The sequence below is a fragment of the Triturus cristatus genome, chromosome 1_1 (assembly GCF_964204655.1).
Source record: "Triturus cristatus chromosome 1_1, aTriCri1.1, whole genome shotgun sequence".
NCBI classification, from domain to species: Eukaryota; Metazoa; Chordata; class Amphibia; order Caudata; family Salamandridae; genus Triturus; species Triturus cristatus.
In genome coordinates, this window is record NC_140579.1 from 1,271,337,468 (window position 1) to 1,271,362,972 (window position 25,505).

General features: G+C 44.9%; 1 protein-coding gene across 1 annotated transcript; it reads right to left on the bottom strand.

Moving 5' to 3' along the window:
* Nucleotides 1–21,927: 21,927 nt before the first annotated feature.
* Nucleotides 21,928–25,291, bottom strand: LOC146871939 (zinc finger MYM-type protein 1-like). The gene is made up of 2 exons (XM_085599798.1): nt 24,128–25,291; nt 21,928–22,006 (listed from the first exon to the last, which is right to left on the bottom strand). The coding sequence occupies exon 1, from the start codon at nt 25,232–25,234 to the stop codon at nt 24,167–24,169; it is 1,068 nt and encodes a 355-aa protein (XP_085455924.1). The 5' UTR covers nt 25,235–25,291; the 3' UTR covers nt 21,928–22,006; nt 24,128–24,166.
* Between the last annotated feature and the right edge of the window lie 214 nt (nt 25,292–25,505).

Here is a 25,505-nt window from a genome sequence, read left to right on the forward strand (position 1 = left end):
ACTTTAGCACGTTAAGTACTATTGAATGCATTCGCTAGTTCTTGGTTTTTTGTAATTAATGTGTGTGTAACATTCCTTGTAGGAATTACCCCTGATGAAGGGCACATCCCAAAATGTATTGGGGTACCTATATAATCAGATGACCAGTATAATTGTTATACGCATATGAGAATAATCATATGAATCACGTAATTGATGAAACAATAAATGCAACATTCATGAAGAAATAACCAGACTGAACATTTATTCAAGTGGTTAAAAATTTGGAAAGCGACAATACATCGCCACGAGTGCTAATTGAGTTCGCTCTTTCACTGTTGGAGGGCGCTCTTTTTAATATTGTACTTCACATCTCACGGATCAGGAGGTGATACTCATCAGCACCTAAGAGGATAATAAAAGGAATAATTGATGAACATTTTTCGAAAATAGAGAGTGCGACCGCAACCTTTTCAATTCTGTCATTCCTTGGTGGCCCAGAACTTGTCATGTTATGTTATGTGTCTAGTGCACACTTCACCAGTGAGGGTATCCTGGCACTGACAGCCAAGCTCCCTTAAGAAATATGTACATGGATATACACCAAATTTGGCAGAATAAGGATCACAGAGGAAGCAAGAGGTAGTTCTGTGAGAGGAGCAGGAAGGCCAAAATGATCCTACAAGTCTACGCCAAAATCAAGGATTTCCACCTGAAGAGTACTCTCCATGAGGGAAAATGCATAAAAAAGTTCCTCTGGACGGTCCAATAAAAAAACATTCTACAAAATACCCATCTATAATGCAAAGCTTGGCCACAGAAGTTGTCTTGTGTTGTGAAAATGTTTACGGGTCAGAAGTCCCAATTTTTGGAAGTCTGTTAGTGTTTTATAATTAATCTTCCTATCCTGTGAAATGAAGGCATTTACCTCGGTAGCCTTCTTCTCTTCTAGAACGCGGCCATCGGGAGCCCGATGTTCAATGGAACATTCCAACAACAGAGATGAAAGATGGAAAAGTGATGCGACTAAGCCCCTCCTCGATTGCTGAAGCGAAACAGGGTATCAGTGCTGACAGTCAGAACCTGAATAACATTGCCCCTAGGTAACATAAGCAAGTATTTGAGGCCTATAAATATGTCCATAGACTTTCAGGAGTTGAAATGAAAGTTCTTACCTGAGTGGTTAAAAGCCCATGAGTGTGATAAATACACTGTGATGGAGTCGCGGTCAATGGGAATACAGGAAGCAGAAACTAAGATTCCGTAAGAGCTTAAAATTCAAAATAAACTGAAGTAAGGACGCAAAGCTCAGACTAGTTGTTTGCAATCCTCTGACTGGCTCCCAGTACCAATTATAAACCAAAGTAAAGTCTGCTGAAGAGTCCTCAACTGCAACTGCATCAAGGTCAGTATAAACTGAAGCCTCTGAGAAAAGAGCAGAAGGGAATTTCTTCAATTTATTGAGAATCTCAGATTGTGGGCAGTGAGGTATTTTTTGATTCCTGGAAGCTTTGCAGTCTGTACAGTGGTGCCCATGTAATTCCAGCCCAGTGGGGAAGGCAGGCGAGCAGGACAACTGAGTGATTTAGCGCTGCAGCATGACAGTACAGTAGGGGAGGAAAGTGTGAGCATGTATTTTAACAAGGATGGGCAGTGTCAGTGCGGACATGCTCCTAAGTGACTTCAAACTACAGATTTTAAATATAAGGCCACTGCCTCCCACAATTAATGATCGTGACCGTACCTGTTTGAAGAAGGAATGGTTCAGCAGGGAACTCGCACCAGGCCTGGCAAAGATGAAGGGAGCTTGAGCAACTTTAAAATATCAATTTCATTATCACACAGACTCTGGGCAATGTTGGGGTGAGAACAGCCAGAGTAAGATTTGCAGTTTATTTTCAAGTTCAATAACTTTACAGACTGTTACATACTTATATCCACCAATAATTAACCCAGCCTTTATGGCATTTATAATAAATGTTGCCTTGTAGAAAGGGGCATTTCCCTTACTCTTATTTCTGTGCAGGGCTCTTATTTGTGTTACCAAACTAAAAATACAATGCTAATAATGCAGGTCAGATCTTTGTTGCCATTACTTGGACCATATAATGACCAATCAACGTTGGATTGAATTTAACACGTTTGTAGCAGAGAAGACAAACAGGGAGCTGAGACAGAAAGTGCTTCCAAGAATGCAGTCATTACTGGCTGCAGAGAATGCTGGGTTAAGTCCAGAATAAGCTTCGCACACACAGACATGCCAAACCTAGCCACGTAATGTGTAATGGTCATTTGCAAGCACAAGCATACCTTTTTCTATCAAATAGCCTGACAACTGTTTGATCTTTGCCTAGCAACGTTTTCACTCCATATGATGTATGGCTATAGGTTGCCTAGTAGCACAGTACCTCTTTTTGCAGCCTTCCCAGCAGGTTTTCGTCCAACTATAAGGAGCTTCTTAGCGAAGCTTTAGTTATAGTCAAATGCTTCACACTGGCTGGAGTTTCACTTTGACTCCACACATGCCAAATGTCGATTCCACACTTTGACGGAGGCACATGTGGCATACACAAGCAGTTTGATGGACCACGGCAAACTCTCTGGTAGAGCACTGTCTATCTTTGGGTTACTGATCCCCTATCTGTTCGCCAGTCCTCCCCTGCCTGAGTGCTCGCCAACCACTACGCCACATTATTTATAACACGTCATTATTTTTCTGCATGTAACCGCACACTCATCATTCTAAACCAGCATTTGTTACACTCTAATGTTTGTCACAGTTCTATGTAGTCCATCGTGAGCCATGATTCTGACACGGAGCCGGAGGGGCGTCATCGGATGCTGGTGTCACCTGAAGCCATGCCTTCCAGGCCGGAGCCTGAGCCATATTCCTATGGGTTTGGACTCGGGGAGGAATGGGAGGGGGTCGCTGGACCCTGAAGAATACCAGCCCCTAATATGGGCTGGTGTGAGGATTCTGCGGATACCAGTGGACTGGACACTTCTCCAGATACCGGCATGGTCTCTCCTCCTAATGTGGCTATGAAGAATGGAGGCTCATTTGCTAGGGAGGTGAGGAGGGCATCTGAGGTCCTGGACCTTAGCCTGCCCTCAGTGGGAGTCAAGACTAACATCTGAATGGAGGTGCCCCCTCAGAACTGCTTCTCCCATTTAATAAAGCCCTCACAGATGTCCTACTGGGGACTTGGTCCAAGCCTTGCACAGTTGCTCCTGTGAACAGGATGATTGCCCACTGCCCGACCCCAGGGGACTCAAATTTCCTCACCCAACACCCTACCCCAGGGAGCTTGGGGGTCATCCACCTCCCATGTAAATCCTGGCACATTCCCTACCACTCCACTAGATAGGGAATCCAAGAGGCTGGACACCATAGGAAAGAAAATGTTTTCTTCTACCAGCCTGGCACTGTGGTCCGTGAACAACACAGGCCTTTTGGAATGTTACTCCATGCTCTGTGGGATTCGGTGGCGCAGGTGCTGGGCACGTCCCGAAGGGGAATGGGCCACACTTTCCCAAGCTATTGCTGATAAGAGAGATCCGGGCAAGTTCAAGATCCAATGTGGGCTGGATACGGCGGACTCGCTGGGCAGAGCAATTTCAACGTTGGCCTTGCATCGCCATGCCTGGCCTAGGACTACTGACTTTTCTGGGAATTTTGAATACCCAATTGGCATAAGATAACTTAGTTTCAAGTACCTGGTACATGGTACCAGGGGTACCCAGAGCCTGTAAGTTAGAATGTCCCCTTAGGGACTGCAGCATTTGTGTCACCCTGAGTGGGACAAGGTAAAACGTGTCACCTAGCCTGTCACCGCAGCCTGGTTGAGCAGTTTAAAACTGCTCATTCGACTTGGCAATGAAAAATAATAGCAGAGCCCACACTCCTGTTTTTATATATATATATATATTCACTGAAAAAAAACATAGGTTTCAGGGGCGTTATAGTTAGCTGGACTTTTCACTTGTACAAAACCATTGAAATTCCCACCGTTATAGTTAGTTCAGCTAACTATAACTTGCGCGCCCGCAATGCACTGCTGATGTCACATACATAACTCATGACATGGTCAGTGACATCACTCATGACATCACTGATGACATCTCAAATGACATCACTGATGACATCACTGATGACATCACTGATGACATCATCCAGTGAATGTGTGTTTTTCTGAAAATTACATATGTTTTATATATGTATATCTCAATTTCGATGGAAGAATAAATGGGTATATAAGTGTCTAAATGGATGATTTGTTTTTGAAAAATTGATTGTATAACTGACTGATTAAGTGTATCTTAGTGAATATATGGCTTAGTGAGTAATGTTTAAATATGTAAATATCTGTATCAGTCTCTCACTTTGTGTATAAGTGGCTGCATGGGTTGGTGAATAGCTACATGAGTGTCTATATAGGTTATTAGCTGTTTTTTTGAGTATCAGTATGAGTGTCTGAGTGTCTGTATGGTTCGGTGGGGGGTATTATGTAGTGCATAGGTGCATGAATGAGTGACTCACTGTTTGTATGTGTTGAAGACAGCATTTGTGCAGGACTGTATGGGTGGATGAGTGTGTGCATGAGTGTGTTAGTGAGTGAATGACTGTCTCAATAGTGTCTTTATGAGTAACTACATATGTTTTAAACTAGTATATGTGACTATTGGTGTATATAAGTGAGTATATGTGAGAGTGAGAGATTGAAAGAGTTCCTGTATGAATAAGTATGTGTTTCTATAAGTGATTGTTTAAAAGACTAAGTATGTGTAAGTTTCTGTAGAAGTAAGTGTGGTGGTGTGTGTATAACTGTATATGCAAATAAATGGATGTTTGATTCTTTATTAGCATGAGTGACTATGTGTGTGAGTAACTCTATGGATGAGTGGCGTTGTGTAACAGGATGAATAGGTGTATGAGTACATATGATGAGTGAGTACATGTATGAGTGACTGTATAGGACTGTTGGTGAATGAGTGGATGTGGATGTGGATCTTACAATTACTGAATAGGTTGTTGTAACTGGTATTGGTATGTCCATTGTTTTGAAAATTTTAGTTTCTATTTTTGAATGTGTGTATCAAAGGTTATATTAGGGGGAGAGGAGGTCTGCCACTCTATCACAAGGATGATGTCATCAGTGATGTCATTTGAGATGTCTTCACTGACATAAACACTTGATAACAATGAGTCCCATATGTTGGGCTACGTCTTATATATCTACACAATGGTATCCTTATACTTGGGGTAGATGGGTTTCCATCTCACCTTATACATATATAATTAAGTATCCTTACTATTATTATATATACAATAGTCACCTGAATCACTTTCATTTGAAGTATACTATCTGCCATCATACTCGCAGAATGAACATTGTCTCACCTACAATTTTTCCTCAAATGAGCTGAACTCCCCTATTACCATTTTCTAATACTTCAATTCAGCAGTACGTATGAATACGGATCCTTGTTCCATCACACAGTATGCAATCAACAACCACTCACGATTGCACAAGAATTAGACCTCTTTGATTATCTCTCTAGAAAATCTGGTTTAAGTTTTAATATTTAACCTTTACATGCGAGTGCTTATCATGATTAACGCCATGAGCACCCGAAACCTTTATGGACCCACGGAGAGTCCGTAGTACTGAACTACAATATATGTCTAATAAACTACAAGTCCCTTCAATGATTTCCGGCATTCGCCATGTACGTCATGACGCCTCACGTCATGTCCTCCAACTCGAGGGCGGTGTCTCAATTAGTCCGATATTTCACCGCGCTTCTACGATATTTAAGCGCCTGTTCTGCTCGATTTTCCCGGCCTTTTTGTGTTGTAGGGTGATTACTGTGACTTCAGTCTCTTACCATCCAAGTCTAAGGGTTAGAGTAGTGAATGGAGCCTATCTGCTGGGCACTTCGACATGATCCTGTGCTCTTCCCGTAGATCAGGGCTTGCACACATAACCTAGGGGATAGATTTGTTAGTATTAGGGATAACCTGTCCTGTAGTGAGGGTATTTCCTGGAGCCGTGCTGAATTCAGACCTGGCAGGCCTCAAACGGGAGAGACTCCATCTTTCTTTCTGCTCCGACAGCTTGGGAAGCTTCTAGGTCAAAGGGAGTGTTTTAGTTATGAGGTGTTATTCGCTTGGAGAGAACCGGTTCGGGCCGGCCCTTATTGAAGGATTGTATTTTTCTTCATGCCGAAGACACTACATCAGGCCGGCCGGCTGGGAAAGTGTCCTTGGTACGGGGAGGTACAAGAATTTGGTGGGCGGCAGGTTACGGGCCGGAATTTTCCATGAGGAAATGCATCTCTATATTAGTGAAAGTCCGAGGCAGTTGTGGGCACTTGTTTCAGTCCGTAGGCGGCGTCTGGCCGTTAGCAGTAGAGCTACTACTTATTCCAGGGAAGACAAACGCCATCTTGAAGGCGGAGAAGAAACCGAGAGACAGATACTCTCCTAGTAGAGTAGCCAGAGAGGAGAGAGTAGCCGATGAGGAAGAGGTCCCAGTGGCTCGGAGAAGGGTGAAGGGAACAGATCCGTGCGCGGAGGTGTGACTTCCAGACGAGCCGAGGCATAGACGAGAAGGGAACCTAGATGACCACGGAGTGCAGGCTACACACTATTAAGGTGATGTCGACCCTTTCGTATTAGATTGTACAACTTAATCTTTCACTTTTCTTTACAGGTTGTGAGTTATATTGTAAGGTTATGAAATAAGTAATAAAATACCCCAGTTTGTGGTGAACCAACATGTGCTGCGTGTTCTTGTGTGGGAGGGTAGCCTATTCCTCTAGTCAGCTGCGGCTATATGAACAGATGTCAACCCTGATCAGGTAAGTGGTAACTGAACAAGGGAGAAGAGGAGCCCCTCAAACCAGGGAACAGGTTGTGCTCGAACTAGTAATCTTTGTGTGATCCGATGAATAATGATGCCCCAGTTTGTAGTGGACCAACGTGTGCTGTATGTTCTTGTATGAGAGGGTAGCCTATTCCTCCAGTCAGCTGCGGCTATATGAACAGATGTTAACCCTGATCGGATGAGTGGTAACTGAATAAGGGGGAAGGGGAGCCCCTCGAACCAGAGAACAGGCAGTGCTCGAACTAACAGTCTTTGTGTGATGATGTTATGGTGATCATAGGATGAACTTGTGCTGATACTGCCGTCTGGGTAGAGAGTCCTGGGTTCGTATGGGACCGCGAGGCCGCCACTTGTGATACTGCCGTCTGGGTAGAGAGTCCTGGGTTCGTATGGGACCGCGAGGCCGCCACTTGTGATACTGCCGTCTGGGTAGAGAGTCCTGGGTTCGTATGGGACCGAGAGGCCGCCATTTGTGATACTGCCGTCTGGGTAGAGAGTTCTGGGTTCGTATGGGACCGCGAGGCCGCCACTTGTGATACTGCCGTCTGGGTAGAGAGTCCTGGGTTCGTATGGGACCGCGAGGCCGCCACTTGTGATACTGCCGTCTGGGTAGAGAGTTCTGGGTTCGTATGGGACCGCGAGGCCGCCACTTGTAATACTGCCGTCTGGGTAGAGAGTCCTGGGTTCGTATGGGACCGCAAGGCCGCCATTTGTGATACTGCCGTCTGGGTAGAGAGTTCTGGGTTCGTATGGGACCGCGAGGCCGCCATTTGTGATACTGCCGTCTGGGTAGATAGTTCTGGATCCGTATGGGATCGCGAGGCCGCCGATTGTAAAAGGTCTTGGTATGTGTATTAGGAATTCCCTGTCCTTAGGCGGTAGATATATGTGGTTACCTATTGTAAATAGGTCCTAGGGACGAAGGAACGTTCTGGCTGGGTTAGTGAGGCTCTGATGAGCGGGTTCTATCTGATCCGAAAACCCAAGCAGAACATTTGGCGTCACGAACCGTTTACGAAACCTGTGTGCGTTGTGGTTGTGTCGTGTTTGCTTTCGGCGCGTGCGTGGTTTTGTTTGTATATTATTTGTGGTATATTTCTGCGTATAGTTTTTTTTTTTTCTCTCTCTTCTTTCTTTTCTTTTTCTTCTTTTTCTTTTTTCTTTTCCGAGATGTTTTCTAGAAAGTCGAAATCTACTTTTCAGTTGCCCGTTGAGATTCCCGGTTGGGGTTCAACGCCTTATGAAGCCTTAGCCCGTGAGTGGGCTGATTCCACTGGTTTGAGTGAGAATTGGAATTCTTTTTTGGAGCTGGCGGAGCCGGCTAATGTGATTACTTGTTTACAGAAGGCACCCGTATCGAAGGGTGATGAGCTTCCCGTTTTGGGGCGCAGAGGTTGGATTGTTCTGTCTGCGTACAGGATTCTGCATGAGAGGTTGTTGAAGTTACAGAAAGTGCATAAGGATGTGGAAGCGAACTTTGTTGAGATTCAGAATGCTCATACTTTGTTGCGGTGTCAAAATAAGTTGCTTGCTGACAAACTTGAGACGTACCAAACTATTGCCGAGAGGGCGGCTGTGCGAATTGCTCGTTATAAATATAAGAACCGGCGTGGTCGGGTTTCGACGCGGAAGGTGCGTCTGGTCGTGGCGAAAGCCGGACTAGATTGGAATCCTGATGAATGGGATGGTAATATCTGGAACTCGAGTGACTCTTGTTCCTCGGGTGAGGAGTCTGCCAAGCGCGAGTCCTCTCGCTCCGGCCGTGATTGTGAGTCTGCTTCTCGCACCTCTGATGGTGCACCCCGTGATTGCGCTCGTCCCTCCAGTGGGGTCGCTGCTTCTTCCACTGATTGTTCCCCTGCGCGTACTGATCGGGCTCCTTGTGATGCTCGTCCCGCGGTCTCGGCACATCCAGTTTTTCGACGGAAATTGCAGCAGTCTCCCGCTGCTCCGAATGGTGTTTCTTTGGATTCTTTGGAGGATTTTACTCAACAAGAAATTAGTGATATTTTGCAGCGCTTTCGCCAGCGTGCTGGTGAGACCTTACTCACATGGATGGTTCGCCTTTATGAACTGGGCGCTGCTGGCATTATGTTGGATGCTGGCGATTGTTTGAAGTTTTGTTCCTTGAGTTCGGATTCTACTATACAGGATCATTTTCGTAACTTTAATGGTGGTGGTCAAATTTCTTTGCTTCAATTGGCGACTGAGGGTTGTAATCAAAAATGTCCTGCTGAGTCTGACTGGCCTGCGAATGATAAACCGTGGTATACTTTGCGCGATGCTGCTCAACGCCTCAAAGAGGAGGTGATGAAAACGGCAATTTTTCTAAATACTTCTGACAGGTTGCTTGATGGTTTCTTGACATCTTCTGTGCGGAATCGTATTATTCGTTCTTCCCCTGTTGCTTATAAGCAGGTCATGATGACTTTATTGATTAATCAGACTGGCAACATGTTATCTGTGGTGCTGGAGTCGATACGCCAACTCGGTGAGTTGGGTGAGTGGTTTAAACCTGAACGACAGTCCCGGCCTGACACTCGTACTCCTGGTGACAATAAACTTTCTAGACGTGATATGTTTTTTGGTCTTGTGGCTGATGGTGTGCGGAAGGAGGATATTGACGGTGAGACTACTGCTCGTTTGTGGGAAATGTTTCGCAAACGTGGCTTGGATCGAAAGGAGGGTGCCCGGCGTGTCCGGACGACTGAGTGTGATCGTGGTTTTTCTGACGGTAGCGGTGATGACGACCGCCGTGGGCGCTCTGTTCGTCGTGATGATCGACGTCCTGTACGTGGTTTGTCCCCCCGTCGTGACGGAGACAGAGAGAGAGAGGGGGAAAAAGAAAGGGGGAGAGATGATTATGTTAATAGCAGACGTAGAGATGATGGGGATCAATCCCCTGAGTTGAGAAGGAGAGAGGATCGGCACAGATTGGCTGATCGATACCCGCAGCACAGTACAGAGGACAGGAATCCATTTCGTAATGGAGATGGATATGAACAGGAGGTATCGATACCTAAGAAACGTGAGAGTCTCTATCCTGATTTATCCTGGTACACAGAATGCAGTAAAAATGACTAGGAGATAGGTCAAGCTCCAGTACACAGATGGGCTCACAGAGATAATAGACCCTATGTAGATATTGATATTTATTGGAGACATCGTAATATCCAAAGGGCCCGAGCATTGGTAGATACAGGAGCGGAGGCCACTCTTATTCATGGAAAATCAAAGAAGTTTAAAGGTCAGTCTTTTACAATTACCGGATTAGGAGGAAAGGAAACTCCCGCAGTTCAAACGTTACTTGAAATGAGAATAAGTAGAATTCCTAGAAAAGAATACTCTGTATTAGTGGTGCCACTCTTAGAATTCATAATTGGAATTGATATTTTGAAAGGAATGACTTTGCACTTAGATGACGGATGTTACCAATTTGGAACTAAAAATTATATATCGTCCAGGCCTGTACGGGTTGGTCGTTTAAGAATGCCCCCCATAACAGTTCCCCAGGCGACAAAAGTGGTTTGTCAGAAGCAGTATCGTATTCCAGGTGGTCATGAAGAGATTAGTACCACTATTCAGGAGTTGGTGGATGTAGGAGTTATAACCCCAATTACTTCTGCTTGGAATAATCCTGTTTGGCCTGTACGTAAGAGTGATAATTCTTGGCGTATGACTGTTGATTATCGAGAATTAAATAAACACACACCCTCTTTGACTGTTGCAGTACCGGATGTTATTACCCTAATTGAAAGAATTCAAAAACATCCAGGTACATGGTATGCGTCCATTGATATTGCTAATGCTTTCTTTTCGATTCCGATTGCCCCTGAGTGTCAGGAACAATTCAGTTTTACGTGGAACGGGCGTCAGATGACGTTTAGAAGTCTTCCCCAGGGCTATGTACATAGTCCTACGATATGTCACCGGCTGGTGGCAGAGCATTTGGCTGAGGTACCGGTTCATCCACAAATTCAGATATGTCACTATATTGATGATATTTTGATCCAAGGCGAGACACAAGAGGAAGTTCAGACCCAATTGGACAGAGTCATTGAGTGCCTGCGTGAGAAAGGTTGGGAAATCAACCCGGATAAATTACAAGGTCCGTCCCAGGCTGTGAAATTTTTGGGTATTAATTGGCATGAGGGGCACCGAGAAGTGATCCCTCAGGTTAAACAGAAGATCCTTGATTTTGCAGTTCCGAGGAGTAGGAAAGAAGCCCAAAGCTTCATTGGTTTGTTTGGTTTTTGGCGACAGCATATTCCTCATTTGAGTCAAATATTGGCCCCTTTGTACCGTGTCACTCGTAAAAAGAATGCATTTGAATGGGATAAACCACAGCAAGATGCGTTCAGTCTGGCAAAAGAAGCGATTCAGCATGCTCTGGATTTATGGCCTGTACGTGATGGTGATGTGGATTTGAATGTGTCGGTACAAGGTCTTTATGCGAATTGGAGTTTGTGGCAGAAACAAGGCAAGAGTAGAGTACCGTTAGGTTTCTGGACCAAAAAGTTACCTGATGCTGGTGAGCGTTATACACCTTTTGAGAAACAGCTACTTGCATGTTATTGGGCTCTGGTGGATACCGAGCAATTGACTTTGGGACATGATATAGTTTTGCGACCTGAAATTCCTATCATGCAGTGGGTTATGAGTTCGCCTAAAACTCACCGAATTGGACATGCTCAAGAGGCGAGTGTGATTAAATGGAAGTGGTATATACAAGACAGGGCGCGTGTGGGACAAAAAGGAGTTGCATCTTTGCATGAGCAGGTGGCGCGAGCGCCATCGACTGAGACTGAGAATGAATGTTCCGTACCTTTAGTACAGGAGTCTCCTGTTAAGTGGGGCAGACCTTTTGATGATTTGTCCGCTGAGGACAGAAATCATGTCTGGTTTACGGATGGTTCAGCAAGGTTCATAGGGACGAAGCGGCATTGGAAGGCGGTGTCCTATAATCCGATCACACAAAAATTGCTGAGCACAACTGGTGAGGGTAAGAGCAGCCAATTTGCTGAACTCTATGCTGATTATCAAGCTTTGAAACAAGAGTTACCTGGTACATGTCATATTTTCACCGACTCCTGGTCTACTGCCAATGGACTGGCAGTTTGGTTGCCGACTTGGCATTCCCATGGTTGGGAATTACATTCCAAAGAACTATGGGGAAAAGAATTATGGCAGGAGATTTGGGAAATGCTCCCACAGAGTACTGTTACAATCTTCCATGTGGATGCTCATACCCCGATAGACTCTCTTGACAAATTTTTTCATAACATTGCAGATGAGAAATCCAAAATTGCTGAGGCAGTGGTGGACAGGCAAGATTCTGATATTGCGGGATTGGCGAAATGGGCCCACCAGAAAGCAGGACACTTTGGAGAGAAAGCCACTAGCAGGTGGGCTGCTGATCGAGGAATTTATATTCCCCTAGACTTAATTAAAAATGTTCATCGCGGGAAATTGCCCGCTCAAATTTGGCAGATTGATTACATCGGCCCACTTCCTATGAGTAGGAATTGTCAATATGTTTGCACTATTGTTGACACATACAGTGGCCTATTGGTGGCCCTTCCCTGTAAGCAAGCTACTCAATTGAATACCATTAAAACATTGGAATTGATTATGATGTATTATGGTGTGCCATTCCAAATTCAATCTGATAATGCATCCCATTTTCGTGGAAGATTGGTACAGGAATTCTGTGTGGAAAACAATATTGAATGGATTTTTCATGTCCCATACTATCCACAGGCCTCGGGTCTTGTGGAGAGATTGAATGGTCTGCTGAAGGGGCAGCTGCGTAAATTAACAGATGACAAATATAAGAATTGGCGAGACTTTTTGTCCCAAGCGCTATTAATTTTGAATAATCGTCCTTTTCTAAATGCTGAATCTCCACTTATGCGTTTGTTCCCTCCGAATGTTAATGCTCAGCCAAATGAAATCAGAGAGACTGTGATGTACTGGGAAATTACTCCCGGAGCTTTGGCTCCATGTAGAGCGACCCCAGGGTCGGCAGGTTTAGACTTGCATGCCATGGATGACACCGTTTTAAAAAGTAAAGATCGGGTCATCATTGCAACCGGTGTTGGTGTTCATATACCAACTGGGAATTTCGGATTAATCGCCCCTAGATCGGGGCTGGCTGTGAAAGGCGTTCAGGTGCTTGGAGGAATAATTGACAGTGATTATCAGGGAGAGATTAAGGTGCTCCTGCTAAATAGCAGTGAGGTTGACTTACTGTTACATCAAACTGACCGAGTGGCTCAATTGTTAATAATGCCTGTTTTCAGTGGGGAGGTTATAAAAGGCACTGCCCCAACGTTGCTAACTGTACGAGGCCAGAAAGGCTTTGGCTCCACGGATAATCCTGGGGCCAGAGTTTGGGTGCAGTCGCCTAAGAATCCCCCTGAACAAGCAGAGGTCATTGCAACCGGTCATGATAATACCATTTTAGTTATGAGACCAGGGAAAGATAGCTGGGAAGCAGTCCCGGCTGACAAATGTTACTTACGAGAATGAATAATGCCTGTATTTGATTTTCTTTCAGATCATTCTTTGGACTGTTGCTGCAGGATGTGTCGGAAGTGGACTGTTTTCGGGCTGGTACGACGAGAGAGGAGGGATCCCTTCAACCCGGGATGAGCCAAGAATCCGAGTGTCGCGTTCATTCACTGCGTGGGATTCGTCGTCGAACTTTTGGACTGCACTAGCGAAGCGGGTGACTAGCGCCCCTCATTTCTGCTTGACACCGATGAGATCAGTGAACGATATTTTAGCAACTTGTCTGGTTGCTGTCCCTGCGTCACTGGAGACTTTAACTCGTGTTTTTAATATATCCGAGGCTCGCCCCAATGTTCTTCTGGGAGACTTTGCCACCCATGAATATTGCCCCTCGTGTACTGAACTGTCAGATCCGATACCTCCCATCCAGTCTCAAATAACTACCTATAATATCACACAAGGTGATCTATGTTTTTTCCTCACGTGTAATCCTAGTGCGATCTCTGAATGTGTGCGCTTAAAACTAAAAGGTGCCACGTTATTTACCGCTCATGAACGAACTTTGTGCCTTCAAAGGACACCGAAAACATGTACTCCTGTTCTAAATAATATGACTTGCAAGAGCTTGGTAGTTACCCCCAGCCATTATCACACGATGTTACTACCCGCCGGATGGCTTTTCTCATGTGGTAATACTTCCTGACCATATGTCCCCGCAAATATCTCTGGAGGCCCTTGTGCTATTACTAGACTGAGTTTACTCATGTTCGCTTCACATCCAAATGCCAACTCTCGCGTGATTCGAGATACAGTGAAGTTACATGAGGATTGTGACTCATCTTTACATTTATATTCCAAGTCTGAATGCCTTAGCCTGGCTATTTCAATTATTGGTGTTCCTGCTTTGGCAGTTTATAATGCCAAATCTATTGGGAAAATGGCTTGCTGGATGGTGAAATCCATTAATCATACGTCTACAGTCCTGTCTGACATGCTATTAGACGCCCAGGGTGAACGCAGGGCTATCCTGCAAAACAGAGCGGCCATTGATTATCTTTTGCTTAAACATGGACATGATTGTTCTGACTTTGAGGGTCTTTGTTGTTTTAACTTGTCTGATCATACACAATCCATTCAAACCCATATCAATAAGTTACATGACTTGACAGAAGAAGTTAGAAAACACATTGACCAGGGCTGGTTTGACTGGATCTTTAATTGGTTACCCAATGTCCATATGTTACGTCAAGTATTAGGAGGTATTCTGATTGCTATCGCCATTTTAATATCTATCTGTTGCTTTATTCAGTGTATTCCTTCACTACTTCAATTTTGTACACCTGGTACTAGACATAGATCAGTTAGTTTTGTTTCATATTATTCTTCCACAGATGTTAGTTCCGTTTAATGGATGTATAATAGACTGAAGTCAAGGGTGAAATGTTCTGCTCGATTTTCCCGGCCTTTTTGTGTTGTAGGGTGATTACTGTGACTTCAGTCTCTTACTATCCAAGTCTAAGGGTTAGAGTAGTGAATGGAGCCTATCTGCTGGGCACTTCGACATGATCCTGTGCTCTTCCCGTAGATCAGGGCTTGCACACATAACCTAGGGGATAGATGTGTTAGTATTAGGGATAACCTGTCCTGTTGTGAGGGTATTTCCTGGAGCCGTGCTGAATTCAGACCTGGTAGGCCTCAAACGGGAGAGACTCCATCTTTCTTTCTGCTCCGACAGCTTGGGAAGCTTCTAGGTCAAAGGGAGTGTTTTAGTTATGAGGTGTTATTCGCTTGGAGAGAACCGGTTCGGGCCGGCCCTTATCGAAGGATTGTATTTTTCTTCATGCCGAAGACACTACATCAGGCCGGCCGGCTGGGAAAGTGTCCTTGGTACGGGGAGGTACAAGAATTTGGTGGGCGGCAGGTTACGGGCCGGAATTTTCCATGAGGAAATGCATCTCTATATTAGTGAAAGTCCGAGGCAGTTGTGGGCACTTGTTTCAGTCCGTAGGCGGCGTCTGGCCGTTAGCAGTAGAGCTACTACTTATTCCAGGGAAGACAAACGCCATCTTGAAGGCGGAGAAGAAACCGAGAGACAGATACTCTCCTAGTAGAGTAGCCAGAGAGGAGAGAGTAGCCGATGAGGAAGAGGTCCCAGTGGCTCGGAGAAGGGTGAAGGGAACAGATCCGTGCGCGGAGGTGTGACTTCCAGACGAGCCGAGGCATAGACGAGAAGGGAACCTAGATGACCACGGAGTGCAGGCTACACACTATTAAGGTGATGTCGACCCTTTCGTATTAGATTGTACAACTTAATCTTTCACTTTTCTTTACAGGTTGTGAGTTATATTGTAAGGTTATGAAATAAGTAATAAAATACCCCAGTTTGTGGTGAACCAACATGTGCTGCGTGTTCTTGTGTGGGAGGGTAGCCTATTCCTCTAGTCAGCTGCGGCTATATGAACAGATGTCAACCCTGATCAGGTAAGTGGTAACTGAACAAGGGAGAAGAGGAGCCCCTCAAACCAGGGAACAGGTTGTGCTCGAACTAGTAATCTTTGTGTGATCCGATGAATAATGATGCCCCAGTTTGTAGTGGACCAACGTGTGCTGTATGTTCTTGTATGAGAGGGTAGCCTATTCCTCCAGTCAGCTGCGGCTATATGAACAGATGTTAACCCTGATCGGATGAGTGGTAACTGAATAAGGGGGAAGGGGAGCCCCTCGAACCAGAGAACAGGCAGTGCTCGAACTAACAGTCTTTGTGTGATGATGTTATGGTGATCATAGGATGAACTTGTGCTGATACTGCCGTCTGGGTAGAGAGTCCTGGGTTCGTATGGGACCGCGAGGCCGCCACTTGTGATACTGCCGTCTGGGTAGAGAGTCCTGGGTTCGTATGGGACCGCGAGGCCGCCACTTGTGATACTGCCGTCTGGGTAGAGAGTCCTGGGTTCGTATGGGACCGCGAGGCCGCCATTTGTGATACTGCCGTCTGGGTAGAGAGTTCTGGGTTCGTATGGGACCGCGAGGCCGCCACTTGTGATACTGCCGTCTGGGTAGAGAGTCCTGGGTTCGTATGGGACCGCGAGGCCGCCACTTGTGATACTGCCGTCTGGGTAGAGAGTTCTGGGTTCGTATGGGACCGCGAGGCCGCCACTTGTAATACTGCCGTCTGGGTAGAGAGTCCTGGGTTCGTATGGGACCGCGAGGCCGCCATTTGTGATACTGCCGTCTGGGTAGAGAGTTCTGGGTTCGTATGGGACCGCGAGGCCGCCATTTGTGATACTGCCGTCTGGGTAGAGAGTTCTGGATCCGTATGGGATCGCGAGGCCGCCGATTGTAAAAGGTCTTGGTATGTGTATTAGGAATTCCCTGTCCTTAGGCGGTAGATATATGTGGTTACCTATTGTAAATAGGTCCTAGGGACGAAGGAACGTTCTGGCTGGGTTAGTGAGGCTCTGATGAGCGGGTTCTATCTGATCCGAAAACCCAAGCAGAACAGCGCCACACCAACGTTTCGAATATGCGAAAGCCGAGGACCAGAACCAAATAGGTAGCACGCAGGGTGACCGATCTTAATTAAGTAAGTACTCTTTGACAGCGCTATTATGGATAGTCATATGGTTCTATCTTGATACATCTCTGGGGCCCGTTCCCGCCACAATCGATCCTACCAACTCGGATCCCCCTTACACATAACAGCAGACCTATCGGTTCTGCATTTTGACCCACATTCTCTTCACAATTACCCCCAGGACCGCCCTCTTTGTCTTTTTGGTCCTGTGAGAAACAGTCAACCTCCCCGAATTGGGTAATGTATAACTATAGATTGAGTATGAGTGAGTGTCTTGTATGCCTGTTTTTGTATTTATCATTACTTCTTTTAAACTCTTAGTAAGGTTTTCTGAAATTAGAAGATCAATATGGTTACGCTACAGAGTGCAATAGAGACTGGATACACATGGTGCACGCTATTTTTAAGATCAGACATCACGCTGATACCGCTAGGATGCGAATAATATCGCCACTACCACAGAATGCCTGTCACATATACAATGATATGTTACAGTGAATTGGTTTTGAGTGGCACATCAAGAGGACACTCCTCTAAATAGAAGCATGCGCACGAATCCACGCATGTCCACCTGCGGATTTCACTACACCGCAAAGGGGAAGTGAACACGGCGGAAATTATACCGCTGATATATTTTATGTCGTGTTTGTCTCTATCTTCCTTTTCAGATGGAGCCTGGCAGTTGACACACGCCCACCTTAAAGATATATCACGAGGAGCAGCTACTCTGCCCCCACCTTACTGACAGGATAGGGACTTCCCATCCCAGTAATTTCACTCACATAGGGGAGTTACATTTTTGCCCTGAAGAAAGTCCTGGACCTTTTTGGCCCTGTTATGGACTGAAACATGTCGGCACTAGGGTCCTAGGACCATAACACTCCTGTAAAGACCCAATTTTATCTATTTTAATGACCCAGACAGACCCAAGAATAAAGGGAAACTGGGGATCTGCCTGAGGTATTTTATTTAGTTAACCCCCTCTGTCTTTAACATATTAAAAGCACTCCCAACACTGTGGTCGAGCCCACCCAGACTTTTAGGGGTCTGGGTGACCCGATGATGAAGCATGACACCACTAGGGTGTGTGAGGGTAACTTAAAGAAATACTTTTCTCCCCCACGATCATGGTTGGGTTAGGTACAACCTTCATTTCAGAATCTTCCATTTTCCTCTTCCCCTCAGTTTATCGGACCCCTTCCCTTTTTCTGTAGGTCCATTAGAGTATTTTTTGTGAATATAATTACTTGTAGGGAGGATATACTCTACACATTACCACCTCTCATACCCTTTAGGTCACTGGAATTTTCCAGCGCCTTGTTGTGTTATAGATGTCATCAGTGATATCATGAGTGATGTCACTGACCATGTCATGAGTGATGTAATATGTGACGTCATCAGCAGTGCATTGCGGGCGCGCGAGTTATAGTTAGCTGAACTAACTATAACGGGGGAATTTCAATGGTTTTGTACGAGTGAAAAGTCCAGCTAACTATAACGCCCCTGAAACCTATGGTTTTTTCAGTGAATTTCTGAGGTTTTTTAAATGCTAATTCCTAACTATAACGTGCCTGAAACCTATGGTTTTTTCTGTGAATTTCAAAGGTTTTTTAAATGCTAATTTCTAACTATGCCTACAGAGATAGGACATGTGAAGAAAGAAGAAAAAATGCACAGAAAGAAACAAAAGAAGTGCAGAAAGAAGAAACAGAAGTCCTCAAATACGAAGATAAGTGCAGGAAGAAGGATAACGTGCAGAAAGAACAAAAAGAAGAGCAGAAAGAAGCCTTGTTGCAAAATCATCCTGTACCCTCAACTTTTTCAGATGGATACTGGTGGTAACTGAGTCTGACTAACCAGTCCTAGAGCCAGTGCTATGTTAAAAGACACTTAGAATACAGTGAAAACACCTACATACACTAGGGAACATTATGCGTTGGGGTCCCCCTGTGATTCGCATGACCTCCTCTGTAAGCCCCTAGTATATAATAGGGCATGGGGATTAAATTTACCTCTTAAAACAGGCCACAGGGCGTTTTTGCACACGTTAACTCAGGCCCCGTCCCCTCTCTTCACCACTGTGTAAACACGCCCTGTGTCCGTTTTTAGTTGGGAGATTAAGTTCATTTGAATCCTGAGGGTCCCTAGGGTCCAACTAGCCCACTAGGTACCTCCAGTAAGTGCCACAGAGCTGCGTTGCAGAGAGGTGTAAAAAGTGGCACGGCCTGGACCACCTCTCTGCAATGCAGCTCAGTGGCGCTTACTGGAAGCACTTGGTGGGCTAGTTAGCCCCCAGGGGCCCTCAGTATTGAAGGGAAATGATATCCCCAATTTAAAACGTGCCATAGTGCGTGTTTGCACACGTCACCTCAGGCCCCGTCTCCTCCCTTCACCACTGTGTAAACGTGCCCTGTGGCTGTTCTAAGTTGAGAGATTAAGTCCCCTTGAATCCTAAGGGTCCCTAGGGTCAAACTAGACCACTAGGTACCTCCAGTAAGCGCCACAGAGCTGCGTTGCAGAGAGGTGTAAAAAGGGGCTTGGCCTCAGAACACCTGTATGCAGCGCAGCTCCCTGGCGCATACTGGAGATGCCTGTTGGGGGCGCGTTTGCAGAGTGCTGCACGGAGGGGGCATGGCCTCCGGCACGATGCCAGTCTTTTATTTATTTAAATTTTTTAAGAAGGGGGGCTGTGTGGTTCCCCTTCTTATTCTAATTTATTGGCCCTGATGACCCCATCCCCCAGGGCCTGTCTCCTAATTATATTTTTTTGACCCCAATCCCCAGGGCCGGCCACTGTTTTTTATTATTTTTAAAAAATATATATTTATAGACACACCTAGGACATGCTGGACAAACCGTACGTACCTATCACCATGACGATTTGCGTGATATTCATTAAAAGGCGACTATGCATGCAATGAATCCACGTGGAATGTATTTACACCACTAGTGAAGCTCTGACATGTCTGATGTCCTACCGTGCCTAATACCGGTAGACACCCTTGTCGTTTATTTATACAAACATGGGTAGCTATTGACGGGCACATTTAATACACATGCACACCAAGCCATTCAAAGGGGATTCGACAAAAATTCGACCAAAACTATGCAAGAAACCCCCCTCACGGTTAATAAAACACACATCCACTGCCGGATGTGTAATACTTTTTATTTTACTCTCTGGAAAGGGGACGAACATCACTTGAGAGTCACAGCGCGCTCCTGACAGAGCCCAATGCTGTGTTACACCCACCATTGCCTGCCGAGTGCCACACACCTCTGTGTTGTATTCCACTAGCTAGTGCATATGCTATGACACTCTCTAGCCCATGTGCACTGTAACTCCACCCCGTGAATATGTCATGCCACACTTGTCTTCGCACGGGTTATATTGCCCCATTTAACGTGCCTTCCTCGATGCCTATGTTATAACGCACAGTGCTATGTCATACATATTACAATCTGGGATCCATATCTTTGTCACAGTGCATATGCAACGTTACACTCCCCAGCACATATTTTATATTACAACTTTAGAGACTAGTTAGGTTACACAACACTGCCCTGTACATATTACACTCCAAGGTGCATATCGCATAGCACGCGCTAGTGCCTGTGCTATCTCGCGCTCTCCAATGAATCTGTCATTGCGCACAATGTATTGCATGTTATATTTCACGCCCGGTTCATCTTATATCACACTTTTTGCTGCATAATTTATATCATACACTATATCTAGTTTTCATTTTCAATCGTGCTCTCAGGACTATGTTCTATATAACACTGTGTTCACCTACCCTTTTCACGGGCATTACATTTTGCGATAGGGGGTGGAGGGTCAGGGGGTGTTTCTGCCAAGTGAGCCCGGAGTCACCGTCACAAACGTCCTCTTCTTCCTGAATAAAAGTGAGATTATGCTGCATACATGTTCATATTTTAAGTAGTTCGCACAGACACAATGTTTTAAAAACAATAAAGTTCCTAATACCCGCCTTCTCTGAACAGTTAGCTTGCTGCCCCATCCCCCTCCTCCCTATCCTCTGTTGTGTGAATCCATGGACTAGCCTCCTCCCTCCTGCCATGCATGGTCTGATGTGCTGCCACTGCCCTCAATTTAGTATGATGTACCAGGGGCGGTGGGTGAGATTTTAAAGTGGTGGGGCGCAAACGAATTAGCATACAGCACCATAGCGAGCGAGCGTAGCGAGCGAGCCCGAACCCCAAAAGGGTGGTTTGGGGGGGTTACCCCCCCCAAGAAAATTTTGAAAAAAAAGAAGAAAAATCGTGCATTTTCAAGCAAATTTGAGAAAGCAGGAAGGTTAATAAAGCAATTGTGAAAGTGCAGTTATTACATTAATAGATGGCATAACATAGGTAGCTGCTTATTCAGTATTACCACAGAGCTTCATACATTCTGTCCTATTATGCTCAGGTGCTGAATTCAGACTATAAGACTCATGGAAATCTCAGCTCTAAGAGTAGAAGAAGTTGCACAGCAGTGTAATGGTTGCCAGGCTCGTTCCGCAGGAGCGTCAGGAACTTGAAGAAAAGTCCACAGTCTTCCCCTACGGCCTTCCGACTCTATTAGACTCTAGAGTAACGAATGGCACGCAAGGGGAAAACAGGGAAACAAAACAAGGAAAGGCGGGGGAAGAAAAACAGTCTGACAACATACTGAATATTAGACTCTAGAGTAACGAATGGCAAGCAAGGGGAAAACAGGGAAACAAAACAAGGAAAGGCGGGGGAAGAAAAACAGTCTTACAATATACTGAATATAAAAGAGGCAGCGCAATGCGCTGTTACCGTGATTCTGGTTGAGCTGAACTTTGTACACACACTTCACATAGGTCCACGCAAGTACCCCAAATATAAATGGTATAAAGCAGTGTTTCCCAAACTGTGGTCCGCGGACCCCCAGGGGTCCGTGACACTTTCCCAGGGGGTCCTCAGGCAGTAATTTTAAAAGCACAAAAAAGTTCCTTGTAGAATCAGCAGTTTTCCAGCAACAATAAAAGTGTCAAGATTACGTCGGTGATTAATGTACCTGCTGGAGAGAGATGAGAGTTGTGTCAAGTGGCAGCTTTGACTTATCTAATGTAGCACAGAGGGTTAATATGCCTACTGCAAAGAACGTGTACCATGCATTTTGAAAAACATTTTTTATGTGCCTAGGTTAGTGGGTTACTGCTTTAGTCACAGATTCTTTTGTTACTGTGCAGTTCATAAGTGACAATAGTAATCTAGCACAGTGACCTATAAACTGTCATCAAAGAGCTGCTTGCAAGCTGCATGATACAAGTTAGAAACATATGTTTGTTTCAAGTCTTTCATTATCCTAATCCTGCTAAAAAGGTTTATTTGGGTGGCAATACATTTTTATTGTTAAAGTCAATGCTAACCACTGTTATGTTCTGAATCCTGAGTTTGTGCTTCTCCAGACCAAGCACTCTTTAAAAATGCCTACCAGTATGAATAACATGTGAATCCTACACCCTGTAGTCGCATTTGCCTTATGTAACATTTTCTATACACTGATTTACACGTATGAATCATTGTCTCCATGGGGCAGATTTGCAAGGAAATTGACTGTGTGTGTCGCAAGCCATTTGGCTGCGCCGCACTGAGTCACTTTCGAAGCACAGGGATGCGACATATTTACAACAATATGTTGCATCTCTGTGCTTCCCCCTGTGCTGGCGCACAAACTGCTGCCATGCGCCTGCACAGGCACATTTGCACCATGGTGCAAGGATGCCTTTGTCGTGGGGAGATTGTTTACATGCAGGAAGGGTTACTTCCTGCACATAAACAATCAGAAATGGCGTTTTTCAACTTCTAAGTGTGCTGCATTAGCACACATAGAACTTGCAAAACGTCATTGTTTTACTTATTGTTTATGTGCAGGAAGGGACACCTTCCTGTACATAAACAATCACCAGAGGTAATATCCTGTTTCTATGCGTGCTGCAGAATGCAACATGCATAGAAAGAGGAGAAATTAATACATTTCTCCAAGTTGCCCCTCCCTACGCCTCCCCTGGGGTGGCGTAGCATTCAGACACATTTCCAGATTTACGATTCCTCGCAAATCTGGAAATGTGTCTGGTTCCATGGGTTATGTGAGGGAACACCCACAGCAACACTCATGGAACGTCCCTTTCACGTAGTGCTGTGTGCAATTGGGCCATATTTACAAGACCATGAAAAGTCACGCAGGGTTGCTTTTCCTGCCTTGGAAATATGGGGCACTAAAATGCGTCACCGGTGCATCACTTTTTGTGACGCACCTGTGGCGCAAGGGGCTTGTAAATCTGCCCCTATACGTGTGTGATTTAAGGTGCTCTGACATCCTTCAATGGTATGAGAGATGTTATAAAACAAATTAAATACATGTGACAGAGGGGCTATGGAGAGATGAGAGGCACTGTTGGAGGAGGATAATATGGGAATCATTGAATAACCCCAACAAAGATTGTCATATCCTGGTGCATAGTAAGGTCATCATTTACTACTCTTTAAAAGCTGATACAATTCAATATATAATGATAAATTTGTTGTAGACTGCACCATTGTTTCCTAAATTGTCTTGGGGGGAGAGCCTCCCAAAGCCCCCTTTGTAGTGGTCAGGCGCACTCACTGCACTAGGTGTGCACTGTATGGGGACTGGTCTGAAAACATTTGCCAGGGCTGCTTTGGGTTTCCAGTCTGGCCCTGGCAGGAGTCTCATACTGCGAAATAAAACCAACCATTTAAAAGTTAGTCATGGAGATGCAGCGCTAACCCTCCTGTTTTTTGCAAATTCTTTCAATATAAAATACTAAAATCCTTAGGAATTCGAGTATCCGTTTTGTGTGCACACGTGTGTTTATTGTTTTCGAATTACTGTTTTAATGTTTGAAATTTAAGTCATACAAATTGCTTGGGGGTCCCCGGCTTCCAGTGGTGACTCAATTGGGGTCCTCAGGAGTAAACAGTTTGGGAACCACTGGTATAAAGGTTTTCGCAATTTGCCAAGGGGAAAGGTTTGATAGGCAACACAAGCAACGAATCGTTCACCCTGCGGGAGACAGGTCCGGCCAGTGAACAAAGGTGAGCAAATCTGTGTAGTCTCCAAATAGAACAAACACTACAAAACTTTTAAAAACAGAGATAACAATGCATTTCTTACCTCAATCAGAATTTTTTGTATTCAAACAAGTAGCAGCATTCACTTTTTGTAGATGAAATCCGCACGTCTCTCTTTCAGTGTAGCAAACTTGTCAATTACTTTCATGTTGAAGTCCGGTATCTTTTGGACTAGCTTGCTCTCTACAGATAGCATCGCCAAAGCATTTAGTCTTTCCTCTAGCATGGTGTTCCTGAGGAATGTCTTTATGCGCTTTAAGGCTGAAAAACATCGTTCAGCTTCTACTGTTGTCATTGGAGTCGTAATCACAATTTTTAGTAAAGTCACTGTCTCTGTAAGTGAGTTTTCCATATGCAGTTTATGAATTAAACTCAGCAAAGTCAAGGCGCTTGTGGCCTTCCGGTACACAGGCATTCCGTAGAGTACAGTTAACTCAGTTCTCAGCTGCTCTTTTTTGAGCATAGGATATGCTTCCACAGCCTGATTCAGAGCACGCTCAGGGAAGGATTCATCATATTGTGCAAACTCTTTACTTTGCAATAAAGTCGCACTCACCAAATGTTTTGTGAACGAAAAACGTTCTTTCGCCTGCACAATTACAATGTCACATATCTCCTTTCCAATTCGAACCAGAGAGGTGATGTTTTGTCTGCGGTTTGCAAAAACAGAATGCTCCGGCAGTTTGCTCTCTAAATCTTCAACCCCATCTCTCACTTTCATAATCTGTTGTACAAATGCAGATGTATTGGCTTTCACAGAGACAGTATCTAGGTCTTTTCTTTGCAACTGATCGTATAACACATCAACAGGAATCATTATGTCATGAAATAAAAACAGTAAGAACTGAAACTCTTTGTCTTGTAGTGTTCTAATAAAGCCATGGGCTTCATTCTGACTTGTGTGATCAAAGTCTGCTCTGGATGCTATGGCGACAAAACATTTCTCAAGGCCCTCCCTCTGTTCAAAGATTAAGTTGACTGTACGAATGTGAAAGTTCCAACGAGTTGAGGATCCCCTTGGTACGCTTTTGTCCACAATCTCATGAAGGGCTTCTGTTCTTTTGGGGGAACGTGTGAAGAATGCTGCTATGCCTCCGATATCCTGAAAGAAAACTCGTGTCTCTCTGATCTTTGATACCGCCTGTTGCATAATAAGATTGAGTTGGTGGGCGTAACAGTGCACAAAATGAGCATTAGGGTACACATCTCGAATTCTCTTCTGAACTCCACTAAGGATCCCACTCATTACGGATGCACCGTCATAGCTTTGTGCGATAAGTTTTTGTTTTTGAGGCAGGTCCGGGAAAATTAAGTCCAGTTGACACAGTATTGCTTCAGTGATGGTTGCTGCACTAGAGTCACTTAAATGCGTGAAGCCATAAAATCTTTCCACAATGTTTCTGTCACTGTCAAGGTACCGA

Excerpts from the sequence above, each read along its gene's own strand:
- LOC146871939 (XM_085599798.1), bottom strand. The coding sequence starts at position 25,234 with ATGCAACAGGCGGTATCAAAGATCAGAGAGACACGAGTTTTCTTTCAG.